Genomic DNA, 22,576 nt, shown 5'->3' on the forward strand with positions numbered 1-22,576 from the left:
CTGCCCTTGGCTACTGTATTCCTCCTGGGAGCTGAACAGACTGAAGGGTAGGGTTGGTCTGACTGCCCTTGGCTACTGTATTCCTCCTGGGAGCTGAGCAGACTGAAGGTTAGGGTTGGTCTGTCTGACTGACCTTGGCTACTGTATTCCTCCTGGGAGCTGAGCAGACTGAAGGTTAGGGTTAGGTCTGACTGCCCTTGGCTACTGTATTCCTCCTGGGAGCTGAGCAGACTGAAGGTTAGGGTTGGTCTGACTGCCCTTGGCTACTGTATTCCTCCTGGGAGCTGAACAGACTGAAGGTTAGGGTTGGTCTGACTGACCTTGGCTACTGTATTCCTCCTGGGAGCTGAGCAGACTGAAGGTTAGGGTTGGTCTGACTGCCCTTGGCTACTGTATTCCTCCTGGGAGCTGAACAGACTGAAGGTTAGGGTTGGTCTGACTGACCTTGGCTACTGTATTCCTCCTGGGAGCTGAGCAGACTGAAGGTTAGGGTTAGGTCTGACTGACCTTGGCTACTGTATTCCTCCTGGGAGCTGAGCAGACTGAGGGCAGACAGGTGATGGTTGGAGAAGGATGCCGGCCAGTCAGGAGTCAAAATCCCTACACCGTGGTCATGTCCGTGTCGAAGCTGTGGCCGTGAACTTAGCAGTGACGACGAGCTGTCCGGTTTCATTCTCAACACTGCTGCATATGACACTTGCCTCCATGCTACAGTTTTGGAAAAATCTGCAACACATAGGAGGGAATATGAAGTGAGTTACATTTGAAAGGCTTATTTACCTGACACTGTGCAACATACAGTATATATTTTTCTAAAAAGTTTTTCTAAATACTGTGTGTCACACCCTGATCAGTTTCACCTGTCCTTGTTATTGTCTCCACCCCCTCCAGGTGTCACTTGTTATCCCCAGTGTATTTATCCACATGTTTCCCATCTTCCCCATTGTCCCCTGGGTATTTAAACCTGTGTTTTCTGTCTCTCTGTGCTAGTTCGTCTTGTATGTTCCAAGTCAACCAGCGTGTTTTTCCCATGCCTCTGCCTTTTCTATTCTCTTTTGCTAGTCCTCCCAGTTTTGACCCTTGCCTGTTTCTGGACTCTGTACCCGCCTGCCTGACCATTCTGCCTGCCCTGACCTCAAGCCTGCCTGCCACTCTGTACCTTCTGGACTCTGAACTGGTTTTGACTTTTTCCCTGTCCACAACCATTCTCTTGCCTTCCCTTTTTGGATACAATAAATATGAATGACTCAAACCGTCTGCCTCCTGTGTCTGCATCTGGGTCTTGCCTTGTTCCCTGATAGTGGGTTGTATAACAGCATGTATCCATTTTAAGTGTAAACTACAGATGTCCGGCCTATCCAATCATTCTTTTACATGATGTTTCCATAGCCTCAGCTCATTTGGTCTTCCAAAGATTACTTTAACAACCTGTAACAGCTCTCGTTGGTGGTAGGAAGAGTAGACCAAAGCGCAGCGTGGAAAGTGTTCATGATTCTTTTATTCACAAAACACTCAAGCAAAAACGAAAGCGCACAGTTCTGTCAGGCACAGACACTAAACAGAAAACAAGATCCCACAAACTCAGGTGGAAAACACGGGTGGGAAATTCTATGTTTTCTGTTTCTTTGTTTTTGGGCCAGTGTGATTCCCAATCAGAGACAACGATAGACAGCTGCCTCTGATTGGGAACCACACTGGCACAAAAACAAAGAAACAGAAAACATAGAATTTCCCACCCGTGTCACACCCTGACCTAACCAAACATAGAGAATAATAAGGCTCTCTAAGGTCAGGGCGTGACACAACCAGAGACTACCAAAGTCTGATATTTTTCAAAGCTTCATTAAACAATTAAAACTATTATAAAATGTCTGGCTGGTGCACTAAAAAGTCTGTGGGGAAGGTTTGACAACTGACAAAGACCATATCGTCAAAATGTTGCTGATACCTTGTAGGCACAACTAGGAGTAACTAGATAATATTTTATTTCTCTAGAGAGATTGACAACTGTCATAAAATAATTGGAGTACTTCTTTCCCAGGCAGACGGGGACAACTAAATGTAATAAAACTGTAACGTTTCAAGATCATTACAGAATGTCTCTTCTCCAGGGCACAGCACATCTCTCCTCCACCAGAGTCACATCTCTCCTCCACCAGTCACATCTCTCCTCCACCAGAGTCACATCTCTCCTCCACCAGTCACATCTCTCCTCCAACAGAGTCACATCTCTCCTCCACCAGTCACATCTCTCCTCCACCAGTCACATCTCTCCTCCACCAGTCATATCTCTCCTCCACCAGAGTCACATCTCTCCTCCACCAGTCACATCTCTCCTCCACCAGTCACATCTCTCCTCCACCAGAGTCACATCCCTCCTCCACCAGTCACATCTCTCCTCCACCAGTCACATCTCTCCTCCACCAGAGTCACATCTCTCCTCCACCAGAGTCACATCTCTCCTCCACCAGTCACATCTCTCCTCCGCCAGTCACATCTCTCCTCCGCCAGTCACATCTCTCCTCCACCAGAGTGACATTTATGGTATTTTCTGTAATGACCTCAGAGATCACTGTTTTACAACCTGTGTTTGTAATGGCTGCTCAGTGAAATGTTATATTTGAACCTTTATTTAACTAGGCAAGTCAATTAACAAAAAAAAAATGTATTTACAATGACGGCCTGCCAAGAGGCAAATGGCCTCCAGCCGGGACGGGGGCTGGGATTAAAAAAACTATTGTTGGACAAAACACACATTGTGACGAGAGACTACACAACACTACATAAAGAGAGACCTAAGACAACAACACAGCACGGTAGAAACACCACATGACAACACATCACGGTAGAAACATCACATGACAACACATCACGGTAGAAACACCACATGACAACACATCACGGTAGAAACACCACATGACAACACATCATGACAACACATCATGGTAGAAACACAGCATGGTAGAAACACATCACGGTAGAAACACAACATGGTAGAAACACATCACGGTAGAAACACAGCATGACAACACATCATGGTAGAAACACAGCATGGTAGCAACACAACATGACAACCCATCACGGTAGCAACACAACATGACAACACAGCATGGTAGCAACACATCACGGTAGCAACACCACATGACAACCCATCACGGTAGCAACACATCACAGTAGCAACACAGCATGGTAGAAACACAACATGGTAGAAACACAGCATGGTAGCAACACAGCATGGTAGAAACACAGCATGGTAGCAACACAGCATGGTAGAAACACAGCATGGTAGAAACACAGCATGACAACACAGCATGGTAGCAACACAACATGACAACACAGCATGGTAGCAACACAGCATGGTAGAAACACAGCATCATAGCACAGCAGTATCAGCACACCTCGACTCCCCAACCATACTCCACTTGAACAACAAAATGGAATAAATCATGGTTCACCAGAAGAGATTTACAAAACACCTTAGGGTTAGGGTTAGGGTTAGCCCTAGCCTTAGCCTTAGCCCTAACCCTAGCCTTAGCCCTAGCCCTAACCCTAGCCCTAGCTCTAGCCCTAGCCCTAACCCTAGCCTTAGCCCTAGCCCTAACCCTAATCCTCATACCCCCTTAGTTCTAACCTTAACCTTTATATCCCCTTATCTAACCCTAACCTTTATACCTGCTTACCTAATCCTAACCTTGATACCCCCTTACCTAACCCTAATCCTTATATTCCCTTATAATCCTAACCTTAACCTTTTATATTTATTTATTTAACCCTTATATCCCCTTAGCTCTAACCTTTACCTTTATACCCCCTTATCTAACCCTAACCCTTATACCTGCTTATCTAACCCTAACCTTTATACCCCCTTACCTACCCAAACCCTTACATCCCCTTATTTAACCCTAAGTTCAACCCTTTATATCTCTTTATTTAACCCTTACATCACCTTAGTTCTAACCTTAACCCTTATACCCCCTTATCTAACCTTAACCTTTATACCTTTTTATCTAACCCTAACCCTTATACCCCCTTATCTAACTTTCATACCCCCTCATCTAATTCTAACCCTTATACCCTCTTGACCCTTATATCACCCCGTTTGGCCCTAACTCTTGGAGCTGGTGTGCCGAACTTCAACCCCTGTATGTCTATGACCATCCTAATTTCAGGTTGGTGGTCTTGACCTTGGGTTTTGGCCTCTATCCCTTAGGGATTGCATCTTGGGTTGCAAACCTAGGTTTTATCTTCCGGGTAACCTTTTTATCAATATTATTTATTTTCCTTCTCCCCCCCCTTTTTTTCCCTCCCCTGTTCTTAATCAAGGTATTTTATACAAGGTTTTTACCATTTATTTAAAGTTTTGCCTGTGCCAGTGCATATCAGATTCGTCAGTTTTTTTTCAAACCTAACCCTAACCCTAACCTAACCCTAACCCTAACCCTAGCCCTAACCCTAACCCTAACCCTAACCTAACCCTAACCCTATCCCTAACCCTAACCCTAGCCCTAACCCTAACCCTAACCCTAACCCTAGCCCTAACCCTAACCCTAACCCTAACCCTAACCCTAGCCCTAACCCTAACCCTAACCCTAACCCTAGCCCTAACCCTAACCCTAACCCTAACCCTAGCCCTAGCCCTAACCCTAACCCTAACCCTAACCCTAACCCTAACCCTAGCCCTAACCCTAACCCCAACCCTAACCCTAGCCCTAACCCTAACCCTAACCCTAACCTTAGGAAAAGTTTATCTTTTTAGCTAATTAAGTCAAGGATTGTTTTGATAATTGAGTTAATCGAATGTTCTGACACATCAATAAAGAAAAACAAAACATTCCACTATGTTTGTATGAGTGGAAATAATATCATATTTAATAAATATATATGCCATTCAGAAAAACACTTCTAACCTAAGCAACTTACAGTCATGTGTGCATCCATTTTACGTATAGGTAGTGCCAGGAATTGAACCCACTATCCTGGTGTTGCAAACATCATGCTCTACCAACTGAGCTACAGAGGATAACAATAAGGATAAGAAAAATCTAATGATATTGCATGCAGGTGGGAAAAGACTGCAAAGAATGAGCGGCTGAGAGAATGTCTAATCAAACTGACTGAAAGGTTGATCAGATTGTCTAATCAAAGTGACTGAAAGGTTGATCAGATTGTTTACCCAGGGGTTTACTTCTCCCTTTCGGATAAAGTATGTTAAAAGATCATAACGGTGAGCTGCTGTCTGCCGCTCTCTGAAAATGTAAAGTAGGCCATCACTCTACTTCTTCATAATTCCATTAAGGCTTAATCAACATGCAGTGGGTATTTCATATGCCAGGAAACTTGAACGAGGAAAGGCGAGCGAGAATCTATTTAAAATTAAAGATGTCTTTGAGTTTGACAGTGGATAAGCGGAGAATTTGTTATTTGAGCAGGAGCCAATTAGTTACCTGCTGCACACAGAGCTAACTGACAGCTTCATTAAATAGTACCCTCAAAACACCAGTCTCAACGTCAACAGTCTAGAGGTGACTCCGGGATGCTGGCCTTCTAGGCAGAGTTCCTCTGTCCAGTGTCTGTTATTTTGCCCATCTTAACCTTTTCTTTTTCGGGGGCCAGTCTGAGATATGGCTTTTTCTTTGCAACTCTGCCTAGAAGGCCAGCATCCCGGAGTCGCCTCTTCACTGTTGACGTTGAGACTGGTGTTTTGCATACGGGGCCTCCCACTCCTCTTTCTATCTGGTTAGGGCCAGTTTGCGCTGTTCTGTGAAGGGAGTAGTACATAGCGTTGTAAGAGATCTTCAGTTTCTTGGCAATTTCTCACATAGAATAGCCCTCATTTCTCAGAACAAGAATAGACTGAAGAGTTTCAGAAGAAAGGTCTTTGTTTCTGGCCATTTTGAGCCCGTAATCGAACCCACAAATGCTGATGCTCCAGATATTCAACTAGTCTAAAGAAGGCCAGTTTTATTGCTTCATTAATCAGAATAACAGTTTTCAGCAGTGCTAACATAATTGCAAAGGGTTTTCTAATGATAAATTAGCCTTTTAAAATGATAAACTTGTATTAGCTACCACAACGTGCCATTGGAACACAGGACTGATGGTTGCTGATAATGGGCCTCTGTACTCATTTACAACAATGTCTACACTGTATTTCTGATCCATTTGATGTTCTTTTAAGGACATTTCCAAGTGACCCCAAACTTTTGAACGGTAGTGTACATCAGAGCTGAGTCCAACAGTAGAGATAATGAATATAGGTTGGTGGATGGATCAGAGCAGAGTCACAGAGACAATGATTAAGCCTTGGCTCACCTGGGCTTCTGGTTGGCGCAGCGGTCTAAGGCACTGCATGTCAGTGCTAGAGGTGCCACTACAGACACCCTGGTTTGAATCCATTCTGTCTCACGTGATTGGGAGTCCCATAGGGCGGCACACAATTAGCCCAGCGTCGTCCGGGTTTGACCAGTGTAGGCCGGCATTGTAAATACAAATTTGTTCTTAACTGACTTGCCTAGTTAAATAAAAGGTTAAAACATATATAAACTTTTAAAAACTCTGCCTAACTGCCTGCCCAGCAGCCTAACTGCCTGCCTGCCTAACTGCTTGCCTGCCTAACTGTTTGCCTGCCCAGCAGCCTAACTGCCTGTCTGCCTAACTGCTTGCCTGCCTAACTGCCTGCCTGCCCAGCAGCCTAACTGCTTGCCTGCCTAACTGCTTGCCTGCCCAGCAGCCTAACTGCCTGCCTGCCTAACTGCTTGCCTGCCTAACTGCTTACCTGCCTAACTGTTTGCCTGCCCAGCAGCCTAACTGCCTGCCTGCCTAACTGCTTGCCTGCCCAGCAGCCTAACTGCCTGCCTGCCTAACTGCTTGCCTGCCTAACTGCTTACCTGCCTAACTGTTTGCCTGCCCAGCAGCCTAACTGCCTGCCTGCCTAACTGCTTGCCCAGCAGCCTAACTGCCTGCCTGCCCAGCAGCCTAACTGCCTGCCTGCCCAGCAGCCTAACTGCTTGCCTGCCTAACTGCCTGCCCAGCAGCCTAACTGCCTGCCTGCCCAGCAGCCTAACTGCTTGCCTGCCCAGCAGCCTAACTGCCTGCCTGCCCAGCAGCCTAACTGCCTGCCTGCCCAGCAGCCTAACTGCTTGCCTGCCCAGCAGCCTAACTGCTTGCCTGCCCTGCAGCCTAACTGTTTGCCTGCCTAACTGCTTGCCTGCTGGCTGTGGACTTCAGTGTGAAACATTAATGAAAATAACATACTGTAAGCAGGTGAGACGTTCACGTGGGTTCAAGTAGATGGACATGATTAGCCACAGCCCGGTAAGATTAATGAACACCTTTTCTGGTAGATTATATTGACTGAAGCTGACTATGCTTGAGACCATTTATTCACTGGCATATCATTACAGATAGAACTATCCATGTATCATATGCAATAACCCCCCACCACCTTCCTCGCACTCCCCTTCCCCTCCCTTCAGAGCAAAGCTGACATCCTACTAAACCATTTCCTTTGATCTTTAATGCACAGTGGGAATGTTGCTCACCAAATGATACTGGCTTCAAACTTTTACAAATGCAACAGTGAAATTAGAAGGAAAATTCAGTTTTGGCACGGTGATATTAGTAGGAATATGTTGTATTGCCCATAGTGATTAATGTAATGGGCATTTCGCTACACTCTAAATAACACCTGCTAACCATGTGTATGTAACCAATACAATTGTATTTTATTTGAATGTTATAGTCTTTGACTAGACATGGACGGCCACAGGATAGTGGTGTAGTGGTGCTCCCATAGTGATCTACAGTATAGTGGTTCTCCCATAGTGCTCTACAGTATAGTGGTGTAGTGGTGCTCCCATAGTGATCTACAGTATAGTGGTTCTCCCATAGTGCTCTACAGTATAGTGGTGTAGTGGTGCTCCCATAGTGATCTACAGTATAGTGGTTCTCCCATAGTGCTCTACAGTATAGTGGTGCTCCCATAGTGCTCTACAGTATAGTGGTGCTCCCATAGTGCTCTACAGTATAGTGGTGTAGTGGTGCTCCCATAGTGATCTACAGTATAGTGGTTCTCCCATAGTGCTCTACAGTATAGTGGTATAGTGGTGCTCCCATAGTGCTCTACAGTATAGTGGTGTAGTGGTGCTCCCATAGTGCTCAACAGTATAGTGGTGCTCCCATAGTGCTCTACAGTATAGTGGTGTAGTGATGCTCCCATAGTGATCCACAGTATAGTGGTGCTCCCATAGTGCTCTACAGTATAGTGGTGTAGTGGTGCTCCCATAGTGCTCTACAGGATAGTGGTGTAGTGGTGCTCCCATAGTGCTCTACAGTATAGTGGTGCTCCCATAGTGATCTACAGTATAGTGGTGCTCCCATAGTGCTCTACAGGATAGTGGTGTAGTGGTGCTCCCATAGTGATCTACAGTATAGTGGTGCTCCCATAGTGCTCTACAGGATAGTGGTGTAGTGGTGCTCCCATAGTGATCTACAGTATAGTGGTGCTCCCATAGTGATCTACAGTATAGTGGTGCTCCCATAGTGATCTACAGTGTAGTGGTGCTCCCATAGTGATCTACAGTGTAGTGGTGCTCCCATAGTGCTCAACAGTATAGTGGTGCTCCCATAGTGCTCTACAGTATAGTGGTGTAGTGATGCTCCCATAGTGATCCACAGTATAGTGGTGCTCCCATAGTGCTCTACAGTATAGTGGTGTAGTGGTGCTCCCATAGTGCTCTACAGGATAGTGGTGTAGTGGTGCTCCCATAGTGCTCTACAGTATAGTGGTGCTCCCATAGTGATCTACAGTATAGTGGTGCTCCCATAGTGCTCTACAGGATAGTGGTGTAGTGGTGCTCCCATAGTGATCTACAGTATAGTGGTGCTCCCATAGTGCTCTACAGGATAGTGGTGTAGTGGTGCTCCCATAGTGATCTACAGTATAGTGGTGCTCCCATAGTGATCTACAGTATAGTGGTGCTCCCATAGTGATCTACAGTGTAGTGGTGCTCCCATAGTGATCTACAGTGTAGTGGTGCTCCCATAGTGATCTACAGTGTAGTGGTGCTCCCATAGTGATCTGCAGTGTAGTGGTGCTCCCATAGTGATCTACAGTGTAGTGGTGCTCCCATAGTGCTCTACCGTATAGTGGTGTAGTGGTGCTCCCATAGTGCGCTACAGTATAGTGGTGCTCCCATAGTGATCTACAGTATAGCGGTGTAGTGGTGCTCCCATAGTGATCTACAGTATAGTGGTGTAGTGGTGCTCCCATAGTGCTCTACAGTATAGTGGTGTAGTGGTGCTCCCATAGTGCTCTACAGTATAGTGGTGCTCCCATAGTGATCTACAGTATAGCGGTGTAGTGGTGCTCCCATAGTGATCTACATTATAGTGGTGCTCCCATAGTGATCTACAGTATAGTGGTGCTCCCATAGTGCTCTACAGTATAGTGGTGCTCCCATAGTGCTCTACAGTATAGTGGTGTAGTGGTGCTCCCATAGTGATCCACAGTATAGTGGTGCTCCCATAGTGATCTACAGTATAGTGGTGCTCCCATAGTTCTCTACAGTATAGTGGTGCTCCCATAGTGATCCACAGTATAGTGGTGCTCCCATAGTGATCTACAGTGTAGTGGTGCTCCCATAGTGCTCTACAGTATAGTGATGCTCCCATAGTGATCCACAGTATAGTGGTGCTCCCATAGTGCTCTACAGTATAGTGGTGCTCCCATAGTGATCCACAGTATAGTGGTGCTCCCATAGTGATCCACAGTATAGTGGTGCTGGACAGACATCTATCCAGGTTTCTCTACCACACATTATACTCTGCTTTAGGACAAACTGTGTATTTCAAGTAACTAGATGGGTAATATTAGTCATCTTGATTGGTAACAGACTTTTCAGTCACCTTGCAAAATGAATGTTTATAATGCTCGGTTTTTAAAGTCAATTTGGCACAGCCATCTTGCAAATGCTATGCATGCCAGTTACTAGGAAACGAGTTGTATTGGATAGAATGGACACTATACATACATGCAGGGCCAGCAACTATCAACCTATATGGACATATCTCCTGTGGACTCAGTGTGATTGTTAGGGACTATGTTACATGTAGTCACAGCATAGGACAAACATGAGAACAACACTACTCATCAATAACAAAGATGTACATGGCCTTTATTATTCTACAGGGAAACCCCTACTAACCAGGAAGCCTTCTACGACTAACCAGGGGTAATGCATAGAGAGACAATGAACAAAATAAGACCATCAGTAATACTAGCTACCGTATTATGAAATAAGGTACTACTTCAAAACAGTGGTTTTGCTCATAACAGCAGCCTAACACTAGCCACTATACACTAGCCACTATACACTAGCTACTACACACTAGCCACTATACACTAGCCACTACACACTAGCCACTACACACTAGCCACTATACACTAGCCACTATACACTAGCTACTACACACTAGCCACTATACACTAGCCACTACACACTAGCCACTACACACTAGCCACTATACACTAGCCACTACAAAGTGACAACAGCAGCCTAACACTAGCCACTATACACTAGCCACTATACACTAGCCACTACACACTAGCCACTATACACTAGCCACTACACACTAGCCACTATACACTAGCCACTATACACTAGCCACTACACAGTGACAACAGCAGCCTAACACTAGCCACTACACACTAGCCACTACATACTAGCCACTGTACACTAGCCACTATACACTAGCCACTACACACTAGCCACTATACACTAGCCACTATACACTAGCCACTACACACTAGCCACTGTACACTAGCCACTATACACTAGCCACTGTACGCTAGCCACTATACACTAGCCACTACACACTAGCCACTATACACTAGCCACTACACACTAGCCACTGTACACTAGCCACTGTACAGTGACAACAGCAGCCTAACACTAGCCACTACACACTAGCCACTACACACTAGCCACTGTACACTAGCCACTATACACTAGCCACTGTACCCTAGCCACTATACACTATCCACTACACACTAGCCACTATACACTAGCCACTACACACTAGCCACTGTACACTAGCCACTGTACAGTGACAACAGCAGCCTAACACTAGCCACTACACACTAGCCACTACACACTAGCCACTACACACTAGCCACTATACACTAGCCACTACACACTAGCCACTGTACACTAGCCACTATACACTAGCCACTACACAGTGACAACAGCAGCCTAACACTAGCCACTATACACTAGCCACTATACACTAGCCACTACACAGTGACAACAGCAGCCTAACACTAGCCACTATACACTAGCCACTATACACTAGCCACTGTACAGTGACAACAGCAGCATTAGCTCCAGCTGCAGATGGTTCTATCGGTCTCTCCACCTCACACTGTGTTCTCAGCAGGTTCTCCCATTAACTCTAATTTCTCATAACAATTCAAAGCTCTGATCACAAATAGGAACACTTATCTTACTGAAAGTGTATTCCTAATGTTACCAAGCAGCAGCAGAAGCCCTAACAGAGTACTAAAATAGTGTGTTACTGTATGTGCATACTTATGGGACAGCGAATGTAATTACACTCTTAGAAAAAAAAGGTTCTATCTCGAACCTAAAATGATTAGTCGGCTTTCCCCATTGGAAACCCCTTTGAGGAACACTTTCTGGTTCATGTAAAAACCTTTTGATTCCCTGTAGAACCCGTTCCAAAATGGAGGCAGCCAAAGAACTCGTTTGGAACCCTTTTTTCCGAAGAGTGTACAATATAAGGTTTAAAGTTGGTTAAAGTGATGCAGAAGTGTAAAATAAGTTCGTATTTATTTTTCTCCCGTTTAGAGTGCTCTGCAGACTGTGAATGATATGATTAGATTAGTAATAAATGGCTATACCAAATAAAACATTTTCAGCTGGTTCATGGTACCCTTCACTACAGTACTGTAGTATGTCAGAGCCGTGTGTCTGTCATTTGCTGAAGAGGGAGGGCCATGACCTCTAAGCTTTACGTATAAGGAAAAAAAACATTAACTGATTCATTAATTTAGTAAATTGTAAATTGTCAATACTTCTATACTTAGCACACATAATACATTTCCAGACGAGAACTTACAGTATATTGTAAATTGTAGCAATGTGAGTCAACAGAGGCATTCAACCACATAGTAAAATGGATGATAAAGGCCGATCCCCAGGGAGAGAGGAGAGAGACCATGCTATCCAGTAGCAGGTATCCCCAGGGAGAGAGACCATGCTATCCAGTAGCAGGTATCCCCAGGGAGAGAGACCATGCTATCCAGTAGCAGGTATCCCCAGGGAGAGAGGAGAGAGGCCATGCTATCCAGTAGCAGGTATCCCCAGGGAGAGAGACCATGCTATCCAGTAGCAGGTATCCCCAGGGAGAGAGGAGAGAGACCATGCTATCCAGTAGCAGGTATCCCCAGGGAGAGAGGAGAGAGGCCATGCTATCCAGTAGCAGGTATCCCCAGGGAGAGAGCAGAGAGACCATGCTAGTCTCATTCAAAACCATAACAGACACATGCGACGCACTCCACTGAAAGTTCCATTTGACATTTAATTTGGTCCATGGGATATTAATAATTGACCATTAAAGTGTTGATGTTTGAATGACCCGTGAAGTGATCTCATGTAACCATCTGAAAAGCCTTCCTCGATTACACCCAGCAGGGTCCTGAGGTGCTGAGAGTGCTGAAACCCACGGCCAGAGAGGACAAAAGTCCGGACCCATCTGTCTGTCTGGCTGTCTGTCTGCACTTGCTTTGGTGTGATTACGATATCTAGCCTAGGGACAAACTACAGCCAAGATTCCCATGCATAGCATACAAGGTGGGTATGACTGAATGAACAGGAAGTATGCAAGCACATCCTGGGTCTGACACAAGAAGGAACAAAAAAACAGGAACAAAAAAACAGAGATACATATTTGACGTTTAATATAATGATGCGTGGCATGCTTTCTTGTGGCTTGGGCCATTCCCCAAAGTCCAACATCCTCTAGGAGGCACTATATCTCTAAAACATATAGGAATCAGTTCAATAGGCCTAAAAGTCTGGAATCAAATCATTATATGTGACCCGATTCAGGAAACTAGACGTATGCCGCAAGTCACGACTTCACAGGAGAGTCGTTTAAACATAACATTTTATTTCCCAAAATGTGCTTTTTGGAAGAAATGCCTTCTCGAACATGTGAACTTTTATGTGCCTTAATAACAAACTTTTATGCTATCTGGAAATACAAATAAAGTTGTTAAATTAAGAGCCTAGTTGGTTTAGCCAAAGAAAAGCCAGTAACCTTCCCGCTAGCCATGATTGGCTGAGATAATGAGTGGGCTGGACATGCCGAGAGAAGAGTTTCAGATTGTAGCATCTTGTGTCTATAAAATGAGCGGCTCGTTATGCGTAGATAATCCTTTCTAACGTAGTTTTTTTCTAAAGATATAATGTTAGCCATGGAGACCGGCAAATATGTTGCTACTGCCCTGAATTTATCAGGCGCTATCGACAAAGGTCAGTGGGAAAAAGTTGTGATGGACTACTTTCTGGAGGACGATCGTACCATGCTGGCTCTCTCTGACTCTGAAAATGAATCAGACGATGAGGAAATCTCTGATTTAGGTACAAATTATGATTGAAGAAGATTTTGTGGAGTCTTCCGATGACGGTGATGGGGAAGAAATGGCGATCAACAGTGTTGTTGTCACGGAAAACGTTGACCGAGTTTTGAAATTAGTGGAACGCAACGGGCCAAACTAGCTGTGCAAACTAAACGGAAACTACACAGGACGTCTTATTAAATGAAAGGGGATGCAGTCTGCTGTGAAGCATTCATCCATGTATACAGGTAAGAATCTAGCCACAGATTCAAATATTATACATTTCTAATTTTGTCAGTTGTTTTCAATGCAAGTTAAGGCAAGCTGTTCAATGGCTGGCTTGCTAGCTAAAGTTAACATTCAACCTAATTTATTTGGTTAACTTTAGCTATGACAATCGGTTTGTCTTGCTAGTAGCGTTACTCTATGGATTGGGATTATAGTTCATTTTTTAGCTAGCTAAATTTAACGTGACATGTCTAAACAAAAGACCCCAAGTTAAAGCTTGCTGTTAGCTAACTAACGTTAGCTGAGGTTAGATGGCTGGCTTGCTAGCTAACATTAATTTATGTGTATGAATTGTGTGCAACATTAGTGATGTTTTCTCAGAATGCCATTTCACATTGCTAGTTATAGCCTATTGCTAAAATATTTGTAACTAGAATTTGTCTTTCTGCATCAGTAGAACAGGCCTGACTCTCCTCCACCAGTCATACAAGGAGAATGGTCTAATGCCTCCCATCATAAAGACCTGTAGAAAACACCTGTAGAACACACCTGTAGAACACACCTGTCTCTCCTCCACCAGTCATACAAGGAGAATGGTCTAATGCCTCCCATCAGAAAGACCTGTAGAACACACCTGTCTCTCCTCCACCTGTAGAACACACCTGTCTCTCCTCCACCTGTAGAACACACCTGTCTCTCCTCCACCAGTCATACAAGGAGAATGGTCTAATGCCTCCCATCAGAAAGACCTGTAGAACACACCTGTCTCTCCTCCACCTGTAGAACACACCTGTCTCTCCTCCACCAGTCATATAAGGAGAATGGTCTAATGCCTCCCATCTAAAAGAGAGCTGGTCCAAGCAGGCTCAGGTTACACCTTACATGTCATCCAGCTCAGGCAGCAGCGCAGTCATCAACTACATGCACCATTTCTTCACCAATTACAGAGTTGAGGAAACATGTGTGGACCTGAATTGTGATTACTGCAGTGGCCCAAACAAGAACAAGTTTGTGCTCTGGTATTGTGCCTGGCGGACCATGCACAAGCTGCACCACAGTCTGGACTTTCACTTCCTGATCACGGGTCACACCAAGTTTGCCCCCGACTGGTGCTTCAGCCTCATCAAGCTGCACTTCAGAAAGACCAGAGAGAACACTTTGTCTGAGATTGCTGTCCTTCACAACACCACCACTGTGACAGGGGTCAACATCCCACAGCTGGTTGGACTGGAGGATGGTATGGTGCTGGTAGAAAGCTATGGCTGGCAACAACACCTGACTCCATACTTCAGGTTGCTGCCACAGATCAAGCAGTACCAGCACTTCAGGTGAAAATCATTTCCATTGCATTGCATAAGGTTATTCTTCTTATCTAAACTTGGGAGGTGAATTGATGTTGTAATGTCTTCTGATTTTTAGTTGTTGTTATTCCGTTTTACAGCTTCGATGCTCTGGAGCCTGGTGTTGTTGTCGCCAAGGAGTGTTCTGACTGTCGTAACCAGGTTTCAGCAGCTAACCACTAGGCTACCTGACGGCTACCTGCCGTCAACGATTCATTGCACTCACCTGGACTCAATCACCTGTCATTACCACCCCTAAATATGTCTGTTCCCCAGCTCTGTTCCCCACTTTAGCATGAATTGTCGTTTTTGTTACCCGGTTCTGACACTGTTCCTGTCCTGTTCCATGTCTCTGCTATATTAAATGTTGACTTTCCGTACCTGCTTCTCATCTCCAGCGTCGGTTCTTACAGAATGCTGAGGTTTCCTTGCCCAGGTTGGCTCGGCAGGCGCCCATCCCACGTCAGGCCTCAGCCGGCTCGTTAGGCATCTACTCCTCAGCCAGCTCATCGGTCTCCCACGCCTCAGTGGGACCGACAGGTTTTTACGCCTCAGCCGGCTCGTTAGGCATCTACTCCTCAGCCAGCTCATCGGTCTCCCACGCCTCAGTGGGATCGACAGGTTTTTACGCCTCAGCCGGCTCGTTAGGCATCTACTCCTCAGCCAGCTCATCGGTCTCCCACGCCTCAGTGGGACCGACAGGTTTTTACGCCTCAGCCGGCTCGTTAGGCATCTACTCCTCAGCCAGCTCATCGGTCTCCCACGCCTCAGTGGGACCGACAGGTTTTTACGCCTCAGCCGGCTCGTTAGGCATCTACTCCTCAGCCAGCTCATCGGTCTCCCACGCCTCAGTGGGACCGACAGGTTTTTACGCCTCAGCCGGCTCGTTAGGCATCTACTCCTCAGCCAGCTCATCGGTCTCCCACGCCTCAGTGGGACCGACAGGTTTTTACGCCTCAGCTGGCTCGTTAGGCATCTACTCCTCAGCCAGCTCATCGGTCTCCCACGCCTCAGTGGGACCGACAGGTTTTTACGCCTCAGCCGGCTCGTTAGGCATCTACTCCTCAGCCAGCTCATCGGTCTCCCACGCCTCAGTGGGACCGACAGGTTTTTACGCCTCAGCCGGCTCGTTAGGCATCTACTCCTCAGCCAGCTCATCGGTCTCCCACGCCTCAGTGGGACCGACAGGTTTTTACGCCTCAGCCGGCTCGTTAGGCATCTACTCCTCAGCCAGCTCATCGGTCTCCCACGCCTCAGTGGGACCGACAGGTTTTTACGCCTCAGCCGGCTCGTTAGGCATCTACTCCTCAGCCAGCTCATCGGTCTCCCACGCCTCAGTGGGACCGACAGGCTTTCACGTCTCCTCTGGGATCGCCAGGCTCCCATGCCTCTGCTGGTTCATCGGGATCTTACGCCCAGCCGGCTTGTCCAGTGCCAGTGCCTCAGCCGGCCCGTCAGGCTCACCCAGGTGGGACGCTGGGTGGCGCCACTAGAGGGGGGGGGTACTGTCACGCCTGTGCCTGCTCTCCCTCCCTGGCGCCAGGCTGCCCAGCACTACACACTCCTGCCACCATCATTATGCACACCTGCTTCCCTTGTCACGCAGATCAGTGATTCATTGCACTCACCTAGACTCAATTACCTCCCCTATATCTGTCTGTTCCCCAGCTCTGTTCCCCACTTCAGCATTAATTGTTGTTTGTTGTTTTTGTTACCCAGTTCTGAAGCTGTTCCAGGCCTGTTCCATGTCTCTGCTATATTAAATGTTCATTCACCATACCTGCTTCTCATCTCCAATTGTGCCATCTGGTTTAATATAAGGAATTTGAAATTATTTATACTTATGGCAATTTAGTACTTTTTCCACCACTGGGTGTGGCTGGGGGTTATAGCGTTTCTTTCACATGACCCATCAATTTAAACAAGTGTGTCTGGGTATGTGTCATATCATTTTTGTAAAATATTTTTATCTGGACACTTTCTGTTTACCTGGAATTTTACTTTATTGTAGGCTACTACCACTTTTAGTCTTAAACTCAAAGGCCCTTTTCTCAAAAGTGAGATTACAAATGAATTAACATTCAAAGCAGAATTACTTACCCATTGTTCCTCAAAAAATGCGGTGTATGATATACAATTTTGTAGCTCTGAGTCTCTACTTATATCCAATGTAAAAAAAACACAATTTCAAATGTTGCTACATAAGACCGAATCCAGGTGGTGAGTCACAAATACACTTGGCAATCAGAAGACATCCATCTGAGTTTTCTCCCTGGGTAGTCACAGTCATGCACATGCCTTCCACTGTTGCTAGCTCCACATTAATTGAATTGAAAGAAGAACTAATGAATTTATTTTAGGATATTATCTGTGCTTAACTGTTAGTAATGGACTGTAACATATATGGTGAAGGCAGGCAGGAAGCCTGGGTACATAAGGCAGGCAAGCAAGCAAGAAACCAGGCAGGAAGGCAGGCCGGCTTGGTACTGGAGGGAGGGATCACATTGGGTTTATGAGTTGGGGGGTAGAGAGAACACTTTGGGTCTATGTGTTGGGGGTAGAGGGATCATATTGGGTTTATGAGTTGGGGGTAGAGGGATCATATTGGGTTTATGAGTTGGGGGGTAGAGGGATCACATTGGGTCTATGAGATGGGGGGTCACTTTGGGTCTATGAGTTGCTGGGTGGAGGGATCACAGTGGGTTTATGAGTTGGGGGGGTAGAGGGATTATATTGGGTTTAGGAGTTGGAAGTGGGGGTAGAGGGATTATATTGGGTTTATGAGTTGGGGGGTAGAGGGATTATATTGGGTCTATGAGTTGGGGGTAGAGGAATTATATTGGGTTTATGAGTTTGGGGCTACAGAGATCATATTGGGTCTATGAGTTGGGGTAGAGGGATTATATTGGGTTTATGAGTTGGGGGTAGAGTGATTATATTGGGTTAATGAGTTGGGGGTAGAGGGATTACATTGGGTTTATGAGTTGGGGGTAGAGGGATTATATTGGGTTAATGAGTTGGGGGTAGAGGGATTACATTGGGTTTATGAGTTGGGGGTAGAGGGATTATATTGGATTTATGAGTTGGGGTAGAGGGATTATATTGGGTTTAGGAGTTGGAGGTGGGGGTAGAGGGATTATATTGGGTTTATGAGTTGGGGGGTAGAGGGATTATATTGGGTCTATGAGTTGGGGGTAGAGGAATTATATTGGGTTTATGAGTTTGGGGCTACAGAGATCATATTGGGTCTATGAGTTGGGGTAGAGGGATTATATTGGGTTTATGAGTTGGGGGGTAGAGTGATTATATTGGGTTAATGAGTTGGGGGTAGAGGGATTACATTGGGTTTATGAGTTGGGGGTAGAGGGATTATATTGGGTTAATGAGTTGGGGGTAGAGGGATTACATTGGGTTTATGAGTTGGGGGTAGAGGGATTATATTGGATTTATGAGTTGGGGTAGAGGGATTACATTGGGTTTATGAGTTGGGGGTAGAGGGATTATATTGGATTTATGAGTTTGGGGCTGCAGAGATCATATTGGGTTTATGAGTTGGGGGTACAGGGATCTCCAAACGGCACAGCCAGAAGAGGACTGGCCACCCCTCATAGCCTGGTTCCTCTCTACCCAGTACAGCCAGAAGAGGACTGGCCACCCCTCATAGCCTGGTTCCTCTCTAGGTTTCTTCCTAGGTTTTGGCCTTTCTAGGGAGTTTTTCCTAGCCACCGTGCTCCTACACCTGCATTGCTTGCTGTTTGGGGTTTTAGGCTGGGTTTCTGTACAGCACTTTGTGACATCAACTGATGTAAGAAGGGCTATATAAATAAATTTGAATTTGATTTGATTTGATCATATTGGGTCTATGAGTTGGGGGGGTCACATTGGGTTTATGAGTTGGTGGGTAGAGGGTTTAAATTAGGTTCATGAATTGGAGGGGTAGAGGGATTATATTGGGTTTATGTGTTGCTGGGTGGAGGGATCACATTGGGTTTATGAGTTGGGGGGGTAGAAGGATTATATTGGGTTTATGAGTTGGGGGGTAGAGGGATCATATTGGGTCTATGAGTTGGGGGGGTAGAGGGATTATATTGGGTTTATGAGTTGGGGGGTAGAGGGATTATATTGGGTTTATGAGTTGGGGGTAGAGGGATTATATTGGGTTCATGAGTTGGGGGGTAGAGGGATTATATTGGGTTTATGAGTTGGGGGTAGAGGGATTATATTGGGTTCATGAGTTGGGGGGTAGAGGGATTATATTGGATTTATGAGTTGGGGCGTGTTGTCACATCCTGATCTGTTTCACCTGTCCTTGTTTTTTTCTCCACCCCCTCCAGGTGTCGCTTGTTTTCCCCAGTGTATTTAACCCTGTGTTTCCTGTCTCTCTGTGCCAGTTCGTCTTGTATGTTTCCAAATCTACCAGCGTTTTCCCCGTTCTCCTGCTTTTTGCATTTCTCCTTTTTCTAGTCCTCCAGGTTTTGACCCTTGCCTGTTCTGGACTTTGTACCCGCCTGCCTGACCATTCTGCCTGCCCTGATCTCGAGCCTGTCTGCCACTCTGTACCTCCTGGACTCTGATCTGGTTTTGACCTTTTGCCTGTCCACGACCATTCTCTTGCCTACTCCTTTTGGATTAATAAACATTGTAAGACTCCAACCATCTGCCTCTCGTGTCTGCATCTGGGTCTCGCCTTGTGTCATGATAATAGTAACTGGCCATGACAGACCCAGCAGACTTGGACCAGCTCCACCACGCTGTCTCCCTGCAGGGAGCCACTATTGGGAGACATCATGAGTTGCAACAGGGCCTTTTGTTCCTCTACGGAACGTCACGACCATGGGTTAAAGGCTATTATGGAGCAAATCAGGGAGTTAGCTCAGAGGCTGCCAGCCACTTCTGAAAAATCCCAATCACCCAGTAATTGTTTCCCTCTCTGCGGTGAGTTGGTACAGCCTATCCCGACTCCCCGAGAACCCCGCTTACCTCCTCCGGGGTGATATTCGGGGAATCATTTCCTTCAGACAGATCGAAGATAGCGTATATTATTACGATAATGTCGGGAAGGGCTATGGCAGTTTGGGAGCAACAATCTGCCGTTTGTGGTCATCTGGAGGAATGTATGGCAGAGGTGAGAAAGGTATTTGAGGCTCCGGTATCTGGGAGAAAGGCAGCCAGTAAACTGCTTGATTTACGTCGAAACTCCCGTTGGCCGTGGGGTTTATGAGTTGGAGGGTAGAGGGAGCACATTGGGTTAAAGAGTTAAGGGGGTCGAGGGATTATATTGGGTCTATGTGTTGGAGGGTAGAGGGATTATATTGGGTCTATGAGTTGGAGGGTAGAGGGATTATACTGGGTTAATGAGTTGGAGGGGTAGAGGGATTATATTGGGTTTATGAGTTGGAGGTGGGGGTAGAGGGATTATATTGGGTTTATGAGTTGGGGGGTAGAGGGATTATATTGGGTTTATGAGTTGGGGGGTAGAGGGATTATATTGGGTTTATGAGTTGGGGGTAGAGGGATTATATTGGGTTTATGAGTTGGGGGTAGAGGGATTATATTGGGTTCATGAGGTGGGGGTAGAGGGATTATATTGGGTTTATGAGTTGGGGGTAGAGGGATTATATTGCGTTCATGAGGTGGGGGGTAGAGGGATTATATTGGATTTATGAGTTGGGGGTAGAGGGATTATATTGGGTCTATGTGTTGGGGTGGTAGAGGGATTATATTGGGTTGGGGGTAGAGGGATTATATTGGATTTATGAGTTAGGGGGGTAGAGGGATTATATTGGGTCTATGTGTTGGGGTGGTAGAGGGATTATTTTGGGTTGGGGGTAGAGGGATTATATTGGGTTGGGGGGTAGAGGGATTATATTGGGTCTATGAGTTGTAGGGGTGTTGAGGTGTGGATAACAGCTTTATTCGTGGAAGAACAGACAGCCTGCATGCATATCTGAACGACATTTTACCTCCTGCCACGGAACTTGCACACACTTATATACACAAGGAAATGAACAATGAGGGTTTTACACGGGGTTCTACGTCCTACATTTCAATCATTATCATTTTACTGAGCTCCTTCAGTCCCTTAACGTGTAGCAGAAGTGCATTCCCCCGAACCAGGGCTCCTGACATGTGGCATCTGTCCCACTAACCTTCTCAGTTGGAGGCACCAGACCATGATTTTGTCACACCCCAAAGAATTGCAAGGTCACGCAATAGAACACATTTGTAATCATGTTATTAATTCAATATAAAGTCATTCCCAGGGCTTTATTAATAAGAGTAAATAGACTACTGAGATGTTTTCAAGAAATACATTGTTTCATCTATCTGTTATATTCTAACATGGCCAAGCAGGAATGCATGAATAAAATACATGTGCAGCGTAATCCAGTGATTGTCGTGCATTGTGGGTAGACAGTCATGCTATTGTTGTTATATTCTATGGTGAAAATAGGGCTCCAGTATTTTCTGTTTTATTTTTGTTCAATAGAGATGCATTTGTGTAGATCTTTATGTTCACTAATATCACGTGTTAATTAATTTAGGGCTAATTCACCACCTGAGGAAGTGGAAACTCAAAACATATTAGCTAGATTGCTAACTCTAAATATAATACCTACTGCTTGCATCAATGTAGCAGTATATTTGAGGCCTTTATGCACTCGGGTTGGCCGATGCACATTTTGCGCGTGCCGTATTTCAAAGCCAGATATCTCGATTGTAAAACAGTGTGCTATTAGCTCAATATTATGAGTTGAGAAATAAATGATTCCTACAGAAAGCTGAGACCCTCCCCTCTTCAACAGTGACAACAGTAGTTGCTTCCAAAGCATTTTCTTTTAAATTATTGAATAATCAGTCCTATGAATGTGATGCTACAGTGGTAACCAGTCCTGTTATTCCCTCAGGCACCTTCATAGTTCCTGTCAGGGGAGTCTACTTCTTCTGGACATAACCTCTCCACTTGAGAATTGGCTCTGAGGCTGATAAAGAATAGCGAGTACATAGAAACAGTCGTCCAACATTGTTCCACACCTGCGTTGAGACGGCCACCAACAGCATCTCTCTGTCTCTGGAAGTGGGAGACCAGGTCTATATACGGCTCCTTGCAAACACATGGATCTTTGACAATAAAATAGACAAAATAACTTTCATTGGTCATCTCCTCTTTTGATCTGATTGGCTACCCCCACATTCAGAAGAGAGAGACAGCTGATTGGACAATCTCAGTGCTCCAGTGTTCCATGGCAGGGTCAAAGTCCATTTCAGTTCAATTCTGTCAATTAATTTAGGAAAATAACTAAAACTGATTCAAGAATTGAAAAGGGACTTTTATTTTCAATTATAACTTTTCAATTCACTTACT

The 22,576-nt window shown here is 45.5% G+C and overlaps 1 protein-coding gene across 1 annotated transcript in view; it reads right to left on the reverse strand.

Annotated features, from left to right (window-relative positions):
• Nucleotides 1-22,576, reverse strand: part of LOC106613405 (contactin-5) — a 507,858-nt gene that overhangs the window by 282,985 nt on the left and 202,297 nt on the right. The window contains exon 3 of the mRNA XM_045724946.1: nucleotides 508-726. Coding sequence (XP_045580902.1) covers nucleotides 508-726 — 219 coding nt within the window. The remainder of the gene's footprint in view (nucleotides 1-507; nucleotides 727-22,576) is intronic.

The sequence above is a fragment of the Salmo salar genome, chromosome ssa09 (genome assembly GCF_905237065.1).
Source record: "Salmo salar chromosome ssa09, Ssal_v3.1, whole genome shotgun sequence".
Lineage (NCBI taxonomy): Eukaryota > Metazoa > Chordata > Actinopteri > Salmoniformes > Salmonidae > Salmo > Salmo salar.